Source organism: Periplaneta americana, chromosome 2, assembly GCF_040183065.1.
Source record: "Periplaneta americana isolate PAMFEO1 chromosome 2, P.americana_PAMFEO1_priV1, whole genome shotgun sequence".
Lineage (NCBI taxonomy): Eukaryota > Metazoa > Arthropoda > Insecta > Blattodea > Blattidae > Periplaneta > Periplaneta americana.
The window spans coordinates 186,331,446-186,344,214 of NC_091118.1; the positions used below are offsets into that span (position 1 = coordinate 186,331,446).

At 34.5% G+C, this 12,769-nt stretch overlaps 1 protein-coding gene across 1 annotated transcript; it reads left to right on the plus strand.

The window, feature by feature from the left end:
- The first annotated feature begins 1,080 nt into the window (after window positions 1-1,080).
- Window positions 1,081-10,072, plus strand: unc-45 (unc-45 myosin chaperone). Its single transcript, XM_069819140.1, has one exon. It carries the CDS (start codon window positions 1,311-1,313, stop codon window positions 4,125-4,127), a length of 2,817 nt encoding a protein of 938 aa, XP_069675241.1. The 5' UTR covers window positions 1,081-1,310; the 3' UTR covers window positions 4,128-10,072.
- The last annotated feature ends 2,697 nt before the right edge of the window (window positions 10,073-12,769 follow it).

Below are 12,769 nucleotides of genomic sequence, written 5' to 3' on the forward strand. Positions count from 1 at the left end.
AGTCAATTGGATGATCTATAATGCCAGTAACGCGCGTCATTATTGAATTTGTTAAAATTATTAACCATCATCAAATATCAGTCACGAACAGCAAGAATACAATTATAAATTTGATTAAAGAAAGCAAAAATATTCTATTTTGGTCATAATATATTCAGCTGTTCTGCAAATACGAAATTTTCCCTTGAAGACAATCACTGAAAATATAATTTGCGTTTATACTTTCTTTGAAAGCCCTTTGCCTGCGTGGTTCCCTATAACCATCATCACTGTTTATATTGCTGCTGCTACTGCTGCTAGTATTGAGCGTGACTTAAAATAAAATATTTCTCTTAAAATTCACACCAATATCCAATTGCCTCAATTACAATACAACTACAATAAATTGTCAACTTCCTATGACATACGAGACAACAATTTTACAGATTTATAGAATTGTCAACAAATGAATCTACACTTTTGTGTTTCATAAAATTAAATATGTCAGAAAGTCTTGACAAAATTTTACTTGTCATGGTGAAATTGTTATGAAATAGGAATCTGACATCTCCAAGAAAAACTATTATACTGTGAAATTGTATTATGCTATTTCTTGCCATTTCGCTATCAATAAATACCACGATGAATGATCAACTGTGATATTAAATCCAAACCAAGAAATTCAACGTCGTAAACAATGCTAATGGTGATAAACCTAGAAATAATATTTAATAACAACATTTATTTATTTGTCAGAAACCAGTGTACATAGTTATTTGTCTACAGAGCCAGCATCGATTTGGAAACCCGCTCAATTGTTGCCATAGCACCCAGCCACTCCCACTAATGCGGTCCATTGTCACGATTTTTCCTGGTAGCTCAACGTGAATGGGTTATTTCAGAGCCTTCTTTAGTTAAGAAGGCTCTGGTTATTTACCTATTTGTCTACGATCTGTACGATGTTCGGTGGAGGAGTGGTGCAATCTATTCTATAGATATAGATATTGACAGAAAATGGTTCCCTTTCTTGGTCGTCACAACCGCGTTGCCGAGTCTACGCACTGTGATCTTGAAAACTGTGGTAAAGTCTGTATGATCATATGGCAGTGATGGAGCGCACCCAATAATAGAAGTTGTTGATATAGGTTAGGAGGGTGCAGAGTGGTGGATTTGGCACCTGAATATGAACTTCCAAAAATAAACCAGACGCATGGTCTTTGACTAGAAAGTTCCAGAGCACAAGACTGGCAGCAATAAAAAGAAGCGAGGTTAGACAGTTTGCTGTTAAATTTGTGTAGTTCACGACGGCATCCGAGTTTAAATTCACGAAGATGACAAACTCTACAGCTACTGATTGTGAGAGTGCAGGAGATCCACAGACTTGGAAAGAAAAAGGTAATGTGGCTTTTAAAAATGGTGACTGGGATGAAGCCTACAGGTGTTACACTAAAGCTATTAAGCAGACCAAGGACGACACATCTGAGAAAGCCGTGTATTACAAAAACCGTGCAGCAGTGCATTTGAAGAAAAATGAATATAATGAAGCACACAGTGACTGTACCTCAGCTCTGGACATAGTACCTAATGATCCTAAAGCACTGTTCAGACGTTGTCAAGCACTTGAAGCTCTAGAAAAATACGAAGAAGCTTATCGTGATGCGAGACAGATTCATACTGTTGATCCGGGAAACAAAGCAATCCAGCCAATTCTAGAAAGGCTTCATGCAGTAGTTCAAGATCGATTGGTACAAAATGCACAAACATCTAATAAAGTAGCTCAAATGTTTAAGTACGCATTTGATATTGAAGTGGATAAAGAGAAGAGAGAAACTGCTATGAACAACTTACTGGTACTGGCTCGAGAGAAGGCAGGGGCAGAAGTTATGTACAAGGAGGGTGTTGTGCAAAAAATCAGCAGCTTACTTAAAATCGAGAAAAATAAAGACATTTTCTTAGGTGGAGTGAGGATCATAGGTGAACTGTGCAAGAACAGCGTAGAAAGGACGAAAGATGTTCTTCAAGTAGTTGGTGTGCCATGGTTCCTAGATATTTTGAACTGCAAAGATGAGGCCCAAGTGAACGCAGCTCAGTATTGTATGCAGACCATTCTTAATAGTTTAAGTGGAATGGAAAACAAGCCAGATTCCAAGCCTCAACCAGAACTGTGCAAGGAGAATAAAATGGAAATAGACACATTACTAACTTGTCTTTTGTATGCAACAACGAGTCGTACAATCACAGGTTTAGCACGTGATTCTCTTATGGAACTCATCACTCGTAATGTTCACTACAGTGCATTGGACTGGGCGGAACGTGTCGTAGAGATCCGTGGTTTACATCGCCTTATGGAGGTTGCAAGTGAATTGGAAGAATATAAATATGAATCCGCCATGGAAATAACACCATCAACACGTACAATTGCATCCGTTTGCCTCTCGCGTATTTACGAAAATATGTATTATGACGAAGCTCGCCAGCGATTCATCAATAGTGTGGATGAATATGTCAAAGACAAACTTATAACACCGGACATTGAATCCAAAGTGCGTGTCGTGGTAGCATTGACTACACTACTTTTAGGTCCATTGGATGTGGGCAACACCATTGTATCTCGGGAGGGAATTATGGAAATGATATTAGTTATGGCTGGTACCGAAGATGTTCTGCAACAAAAAGTCGCCTGTGAATGTATCATTGCCGCAGCTTCCAAAAAGGATAAAGTACGCAGTATCATTACTCAAGGAGTCGACATCCTGAAGAGGCTGTATCAGTCGAAGAATGACAGTATCCGTGTTCGAGCTTTAGTGGGTTTGTGTAAATTGGGGAGTAGTGGCGGAACTGATGCTTCGATACGTCCATTTGCAGATGGTTCTACTACAAAACTAGCAGAAGCATGTCGGAGATTTCTGATCAACCCTGCTAAGGATCGTGACATGCGTCGCTGGGCAGTTGAAGGACTTTCGTATCTTACCTTGGATGCTGATGTGAAGGAGAAATTAATAGAAGATAGGGATGCCCTCCGTGCCATGATTGAACTAGCCAAAACAGGTGACCAGTCTGCAGTATATGGTTGTGTGACGACACTTGTCAACTTGGCCAATGCGTACGAAAAGCAGGAGGTGATTCCAGAAATGATTGAACTTGCCAAGTTTTCGAAACACCACATCCCTGAAGAACACGAACTAGATGATCCTGATTTTGTAGCTAAACGGCTTGAGGTTCTGGCTAAGGAAGGTGTTACTAGTGCATTAGTAGTTTTGTCTAAGACAGAGAGTCAAAATACAAAGGAACTTATTTCCAGGGTATTCAATGCAATGTGCTGTCAGAAAGAATTGCGCGGCATCGTAGTGCAGCAAGGTGGAGCCAAAGTGTTGCTTCCAATGGCTCTGGAAGGAACTGAAAAGGGAAAGAAGCAAGCTGCACAGGCTTTGGCTCGCATCGGAATTACTATTAATCCTGAGGTGGCATTTCCTGGACAAAGATGTGCTGAAGTCATTCGTCCTCTTCTCAGTTTGCTATCGTTAGATTGTAGTGCATTAGAGAATTTTGAATCTCTCCTAGCGCTTTGTAACTTGGCAGGAGTAAATGAAACTGTTAGAAAGAGAATTATTAAGGAAGGTGGTGTTCCAAAAATAGAAAACTACATGTACGAAGAACATGAAATGTTAAGAAGGGCTGCTACACAGGCAATGACAAATCTAATTGTCTCTCCCGATGTTGTCAAAATATATGAAGGTAGTAATGATCGAACAAAACTTCTAGTACTACTGTGCAGTGAGGAAGATGAAGAAACAAGTATGGCTGCAGCTGGTGCACTTGCCATGCTCACGTCTGTTAGCAAGAAAGCGTGCAAAAAAGTATTTGAGCCAGAATCATGGTTGGAAGTTCTACATCAGCTGTTGGCAAATCCTAAAACAGACATTCAGCATCGAGGTGTTGTCATCGTTCACAATATGATGCGCAGTTGCAAGGAGGTTGCAGAGAAGCTCATTGCTACTGACATAATGGAGCTCCTTATGGCTCTTTCTACCATCCATGAAGAAGGGAAAGAGAAGGTGAGAGAATATGCTGGAGAGGCGCTGAAAGCTGCAGAAGAATGGAAACTAATTAAGAAGCCAGGGGAAGACGATGAAGATGATGTGGAATAGGCAGATATGTTTTTGTCCCAAACTGTTAACTAAGATATGCAAACTTCTTCCTATTATCTTGGGTTGAGTTGAGTTTCAAGTGAAATGATGAAAATTTCAAATTTGGTTTAAGTAAGACCTCAGTTCTAAAGCAGTGTGAATCAGTGTCTGATATTTTGGTACTTTTGTGAAGCCGTATTGAGTACCATACTTAGCATTAGGCTAACATTTTTAACTGCATCTGTAAATAGCTTAAGAACAATATAGGGAACTTAATTTTTTTCATTGGATTGTTTTGTGGGAGGAAATTAACTAATGTTCAAACTGGTGCAATACAAATGAGTACTGTCTTTGTTCAACAAGAAAAGACAAGATTAATTGTTTAGATTGTAAAATTATTCCTTTCAATCCAAGTTTTATGAAGGCAGGACTGCAGAGTGAGAAACCAAGACCAGCAAAATGAAACTTACAACACTCTCATTCCAAGAAGAAAAGTGATGAAAGCTCGTGTTTTTTGTCGATATGGGCATATATATGAAAAACCATAGATGTTGATACAGCGTCGTAAAATTATATATATATATATATATATATATGCCTGTACACAATATTTTTTTGTTCATTGGAAACATCATAATTATTAATAATAGATTTAACATATCAATGGTGTTTTGTAAAAAGGGCGCTGTCAACAAAATCAGGTCTAAAAGAAAATGTTTCAGATCCATCATTTCATAAAATGTGTTACTTACTTTATCTCAGTATTTTCACATTTTGTTTTTTTAATTTTTCATACATGAAGGAAAGAGTCGATGGAGAAATGATGTACCATATTTACCTGCGTAATAGACGCTTTTTTTCTTCGATTTTTATAACAAAGAAACTAGGGTGCGTCCTTTATGTGAGGAAAAATTTATAGTGAAAAAAAAAACTCGTATTAAAAGTGTGACAGCTCAAATGGTGAAATAATTGATAGAATACATAACGCTATATGGACCGCGACTGATTTATATATTGATTGTGTCACACTTAAGACGATCGATAGTTAGCAGCAGTTGTACAAACAGATGATAACTTAGTGAATACAGCGACAATAAGACAAGACATTTTATTTTCATTATTAACACTAGATTTACCTCATTCACTGTAGATTCAGCATCACTGCTATCACAGATTCACATTCCTCTATGTGTCTATTATGCAGGGAATATTATTTTAATTTTAACGCGAATAAATTGAGTGCGTCCATTATGCGGGTAAATGTGGTATAACCGTTTATTAACGTAAAGCCACAAAATTGTTGTTAATGCTCTTCGTACAAAACTCCATCGATATCTTTTCACAACCCACATAATATTCAGGGGGGGGGGGGGGAAGAAGGATACTTTTAATTATTGGAACTCAACTCAGAATTCAGGATTTCAGCTTTGCACAGTGTAGTGTAAACTATAATAAATAATATAGTGCACAAAGAAATTGTTGCTTGTTATTTTATTGCAAACTTATGAAAGAAATATGCAAATTTATTTTTGTGCTCAAGAAAACATACTCGTATTGCATATTACTTGGTAAATTTTCATAAGTTTGCAATAAAATAATGTACAACAATTACTTTGAGGACGTAATAATGGTAGTAATGTTATTTCTTCACAAGAGCGCTACCAAAAGCAGGTATAATTTATTTAGGCCTACATAAATTAGGGGCTGCTCCAAATTAGGTCCGAAAATCCATTACTCACACAATCTTACATGCCATTCTGAACACCCATGTTTACAACTGAATAACTTGAAGTACATTCTCTCGCAGCATTGCTAACATAATTTCCGTGGACCTTAAATACATTTATATATTTTCCACTGGAAATTTGCCTTCCTATGGTAGCACTCTTGTACAGAATTATCAATAATGATAATAATAATAATAATAGTGAAGACAATTGTGTAATGTGAATATTTATATACAAACGAATGTGTATTCTTGTCCTAATAGTCCAATACTTACAGTATATTTATATGAAACATTCTTTGAAATCATTTAGGGCCTATGAATTTGGAGATATTATTTGAAACTGTGTGATATGAATGATCATAGTGCCAACAGAGACATTGTGTAGCGTGGTGAAATTTTATTTTATGATAAAACATTTGTGTTTGCAATGTTGTCAAAACTCATATATTGTGCTTGCAGTGTTTTAAAAAACATAAAGTTATCCTTCAATTTTTCGTTTTAACATATTTTAGGTGCTCTGAAAATTGAAGGGGCGAGAATGAGATAGTTCAAAGTCATACTTTTAACAAAAATGTTTTCATTTCTTACACATATGAGGAATGCTACTAGTAATATATAAATAAATTTCTAAATTATAGACATCAGCTCAAAGAATTTTGAGTGACCACAAGGGTCCTGAATACAATAAACATGTATAATAATGTAATGTGATACAATTACTCAAGAAATGACGTAAGTATACACCAAAGAAATTATGATACCGCGCCTAAGAACATTGAACTCTAAACCTTTAATACGTTCTGTGTAAAATTTTGTCTGTGTGGCTTAGGATATATCATTCTCACCTCTTAATTATAAGTGATCCATACAGCTGAACATAATGCTGTATAAAACTGCTGTATTCAGGTATTATTTATTTTTTAGTACTGATAGAGGTATATACTACCATTTTTTAGTTCCTTTTGTGCCTTGAACTGGGAAATATTTGTACTGTATAATGACTTAACATTGTTTTGAGGATCATCATGTCGCTACATACTATATAGCTATGAATGCGAAGACTGTTTCTTGTGAAAATATTAATACAGTGCACTGAAGAAAGATAATCATTTACCAAGTTTGTGGTAACCTATAGTTCGTCTTTTGTGGCATTTGAAAAGAAAGTGTCATTCCTTAAGTTTGAATATTTTTTTTGTGCTAGAGTATATTACATATTTTAGTTATAATTAATATTGGTAACCATAATTTAAATTGGTGCTCATTAATTCCTGTTGTGAATAGCTACTGTATGTAAACCATTACATAATAATTCCCATTCTTGAATCATCATGTGTTAATCAGTATATATATTAATATCTATTCATAAAGATTTTCTTCATTATCACACCTTTCTTCGAATGAGCGGTGTTGTCATGGAATCATTGTTTATTTATATTTATTCGAGTGAAGTATTAACAACTTACCTGTGTGAAATTTTACGTTATTGATTTTTAAATACTGTATTAATATGTAGCTTTAATTAATTTATTTATTTTTGAAAATGACAGTGACTAAATTAGAGTAAACATTCAAGTGGGAATATGTTATTGTAAACTTTCCCAACTACCATTTTACTTAATGCAGTTATGTAAATACAAGCTGATGCTCTTCAATAGTGCATTATTCATAGATAACTTTAATTTGACTGAATTTTTCAGCCTCCCTTTTCTTCTAGCTATAAATAGATCCGTAATAATTGAATCGCTTATTTTAAAAAGGGACCTGAGTGTCATTTACAAAGTTCTGAGAAAAATGAATAAATGTGATTTCAAAGAATACCATCAGGATGGTACAATGAATATTTTTGTGGTGACTTCTCAACGACACACACACACACATATATATATATATATATATATATATATATATATATAACTCATTGATCATTGAGTCATCTTCAAATAACCCATTATGGCTCTTTAGTCATCACCTGTGATTTGCAAGGCTGTTGGCCACAAAATGAACATATTGTAGAAATCAATGCAAGTTTCAGATACATAACAGCATATCAGAATTAGGCTTTTGGGTATTCTACTGTGTCCTGGAACTTGACATTTCCAACGTTTTGGAACTACAGCATGGGCCGTAAGTCACTTTACCCTCCCCCAAATTTATTTCACAACTAACGACTCATACATACACATACCTTATTTATCCAGAAGATCGTTGTGCACAGTCATTATCACAACTGAATGTGACGCCATGTTCGATGAGAGGTTTTGTGAAGAAAATCTTCTGTTATATTCCTGAATGCTTTTGCCACAGCAGCATGCAGTGGGGTCGACATTTGGTAGCACTACTTACTGACTTTAAAATATTACATAGATAACGTGACTTATGGTTCTACCTGTAGATACAAGTTCCATCATCAGGACAAAAGGTAAGCATATCTTTTTCAAGTCCTCAATCTTTTGTTTTTGGCACTCTTCAGGATGGATATGCAATTTGTTTTTTAATACTGTTAAATTCCAACAATCTCTGAGATCACTGGGTAGGGTATTCCACAAGGTGCAATAACGAGATTGTGTATGATGATGTCTTATGTGTTGGTATGGCTGATATGCAGCTATTTTGCGTGCTTGTGTAGAGATTATGATACGATGTAGGTAGGTAGGTGGGTGTAGAGAGGTGAAGGTCTTGGAAAAGGAGAACAAGAAAATGAACATTTTTACGTTCGTTAAGCCATAGCCAGTTTGGAAGGGGTAATGTGCTCAGCGCAATGGACCACAGACAAACACAAGAATTATGAACATGTAATCTTTGCGACTGGTTGACAATGAGGGCAGTCAGTACAAAATCGCAATAATCAAAGTGGAGCATTACTAGTGTTTCCACTAATATTTTTTTGAAAGACAGTGGGAGAAATTTTCGAATGCTGTTTAAGGAATGTAGTGTGGAAAGTATTTTTTTGATAATATGAGTTACATAGTTGTTCCAGTTTAAATGCATATCAAGTAAACTCCAAGGTTTTTAACACAGGAAGCAAAAGGGATTGTGTTTAATTTGACTGGAAGAGCAGGAGTAATGTTGCATAATAGATGTTGATGTTCCACTAGGATTGCTTGTGATTTCAAAGCGTACTTTCTGGTCCATGCAGATATAGATTCAAGGTCTTCATTAAGATTGCATTTGTACATTTGCGAGATGTGTAATCTTATTCTTTAACTGCGAAAGAAGTGATGTTTTGATGAATCTGAACAAGATCATCTCCTTTTCTAAATGCACACTGGTGTTTGTCATGCTTATCATTTGGCAACTTTCCTTTCAAAAGTATTTTGCGAATGTGCCTCACTCTTTTATCTATTATATTGTGTTAAAAGGTATGGTACCCAAGTCCTGGATTCGGGTGTCTTCTTACACCAAATCAAGAAACTTGCTATTCCTTTACACTGTTTTAGCAGTGGAATCAGGACCATTTTAACACTCAAATATAGCTGTACCCTTATAGTTTATGAAACCACAATTAACTCAAAATGGTCATTTTTGTTGCTCAGGTTCCTTTAGTAATTGTTGTCATATATACCGGTATTATACCCGTTACATTCGTATGCCAACAAATTAAAAATGGAAAAGTGCAGGTAATATAATGTTTTGAATGTATTCATCACTTATGATATTTGTTTCAATTCTAAACGTTTAATAGTTCAAAAACAGATTATGTTCATCACAAATGGCTTCTTTACCTGCTAAAAAGAAAAGACAGGTAGTTCTCTTCATAGGAAATGTGAAAGAAGCAGTGACATAGAGTTCTGTTCTTATAAAAATTGGAATTTTCATCATAAGGATAAATGGAATAAGGTCTTATTTTTCAATCAAATTTGCTGTAAAAAAATTAGCCACAGTGAAATCAAAATATTTATCCTCCTGAGTCTTGAAAGTATAGCATACTATACCTCATACATGATTATGATATAGATGTATGTGCAGACCCCCGAAGTCTAGTATAATATACCTGCATTTGTGCCCTAACTGTAATCTGCAGAATTTTTTCTCATTTCAGTGACTTTCTTTAAAGCGTAGAAATTATATTTAACTTTAAAAATAAACAAACAAATGTTTCAGAACTCAGGAGGTTGTAGTGTATGAAACATTTTTTCATTGGACTTATGCAAGTTAATGGTTTCTGAAAGTTTTTATAAAAATGAAAGTATTGTATTTTATTTCATAGATTTTTACTAATAAAATGAATATTGAAAACTATGTTTTTTTTTATGTAAAAGGAATAATGTTTACCATTTCAGTTGTATACCACCAAATGTGCCCAAATATATTAAGAAACAATTGATATTTAACTGCCAAAATTTCAGATGTATTTTGCTCTCGACATAATGAAGATTCTAGAACTTAAGTAGTACAGTTTCCTTGTTATATAGAAAACTGATTCTGAAGATAAACTGAAAAATTTAAATCCTGTTTTATATAGATATTCATGTAGTAGTGTTCAAATCTGTGAATACCATATATTTATTTGTAGAACTACAATATTAGATTTCAAATACTATTAGTGATAGTATGATTCTATAAAATTTCCTCGATTCATATAATCCTTTTCTTAGAAAATAAAGCCTTTTGATACCTTAATCAGTGAGTTTGACAGCAACAAGGTGGAGTGCTGCTGTTTAGGAGAAAAAAAAAAAAAACAAAAATTAGACAAGGAGACGCACATTGAAAGAATGCTTTTCAAAAGGAATTTATGTAACATGAAGATTACCAATATGCCATATTAGATCCTCTTAAATATGGTCTCCCAGATATTTCATCCACAGGCAATTCGTCTATTTCTATTTTGTCCACCTCTCCTATTCGTCCATTGTATTTTTGGTCAACTTTATGATTTCATCCACTCATTTTTGTCCATTTGAAATATTTGTGATTTTGTAGAACACAATATAATCAGGGCCGTATTTAGAGGTCTTTACACCCCTGGGCAAAAGAAATTGTTGCTCCCCTCCGAAATAAGATACACAGGATTTATTTTAATTTGATTTCTTGCACTTGCCTAAAAATAATAGTCTTTGAGTTCCAAGTCAAGTAGCAGCTTGAATTAAAGTTTCAAGTGAAATTTAATCCCTTTCTACTTTTTAATCGACTTTAAAGGATACTTGAAACAACTTGAAGAGTATGAACATCACTTGATAACTTGAATTCAAGAAGAAAACGCGCAAATTCAGATTGACACGTATTTTAAGCTCGGTAAATTAACAGCCGATTGCTTTTTTTTTTTTTTTTTTTTTTTTTTTTTTGTACTGGAAAGTAGAAATAATAGGAAAGAATAAGTGAAATAATGACTCGAGGTACTTCAGTTTCTGAAGTGTTATGAGCTCTCAAAGGCCTCTGGAATATAGACTGTAAAGTGTCGTGACAGAAATACAAGTGAATCTGCCATGAGAGAGTCCATTGAGGAAATGAATAGGTGATGTTTTACTGTGGACACATAACTTAAGTACGAAAGAAAGAAAAGAAAAAACTATTAAAACTGTAATAGAGAAGTGAGGAAGATCTAGTAGCAAGAATATTGCTTGAATAGATAACATTTATCAGCCAAAACCAGCATGGTTCAATGTTGCTGATAGATTTTTTGGGAACTATGATAGATGCAAGAAAATAATTTTCAAATAATGATGAATTAAACCTGTTTATAATGGTCAATAGTCATGTCTTTCTCTTACTAATAAGATCCCTAACTCGTACTGAACGACACATCTTCCCTTCTTCAATATCTTTATCAGTTCCCTGGTAAGAATGCTCAACTTACTACTACAGAAATTCCTACTCGCACAATGTCTGAACCGCAAATTGAATTCAGATTACTTTAAAAGTGGGAATGAGACAATTCGCTATAATTATCAGAACAATTTTTATTTAGGCACAATAATTAATAGTGCAATAGACAATTGTCAAAACATAATATTAAATAGATTTGGTAATAAGCCAATTAGAGATAATTTTGAATTCAACATTACTTATATATCTCCTAGGGGTGTTCTGTTCGCGATTTCAAAGCTTGATGTTTTAGTTGAGCTCTATAGTTCTGTAGAATTACCAATCTGAAAAGTGTAAATTTAACATTTTGCTGTTTACTCAAGTAATCGTTATAGTCACCTCTCACTTCATATTCACCAATGTTATCTCTGACAAATGAGACTCAATTAAGTATTAAAAAAAAGTTTAATATTTGCTTCTGCAGGAAATGAACTTGATTAAATCTGAAACGGGTGAAAGTCTTTATGGTGATTGAGTATCGTAGTATCAGTATAATGAATGGCCAAAAAAATAGTTCTCTGAAATGAACATAAGCCTACGGTACTTAGTTACATTTAATAACCGAAATTAACGTAGGCCTACTTACGTACATTTAATAACCAATCACAACGAAACACTTTCAGACAATACAAATATATTTCAATCAATCTCTCATACAATTAACTAATAAAATAACAAACGTAATACTGTAAACTATATTTTATTTACATTTCATAAGCATGACAGCTTCACATTCTATACTTAGTGTAATTATTAAAGTCAACCATGCAAGGCCACAGGCTACAATATTCAGTGGGTACATTTATTTTCTACATGAAATAAAACACAATGCTTAGCCTACTCGTATTTTGGGGCTGGGCTTTCAGTTTTGGAATAATCTCGTACAGGTGAATAGAACTGGAAATAAAAGCACACATATTGGTAACAATCTCCACTGAAACACAATTTCAATTTTTATATAAGTATTACGAGAGTGTTAGTTACCCACCTTATGTTGTTTGGCAGAATATTCATGCCAGGGCTCTGGGTTTGATTTCTTGTTCCAAGATACTTCGGGACTTCGTGTAGCTAGTCTAAGAGTGTACAATACGGCTCCACAGCATCCCAATCCCACACAAACATACAAAGGTAT

Bases quoted from the DNA above. Each gene is read 5' to 3' on its own strand.
- unc-45 (XM_069819140.1), top strand. From the start codon at position 1,311: ATGACAAACTCTACAGCTACTGATTGTGAGAGTGCAGGAGATCCACAG.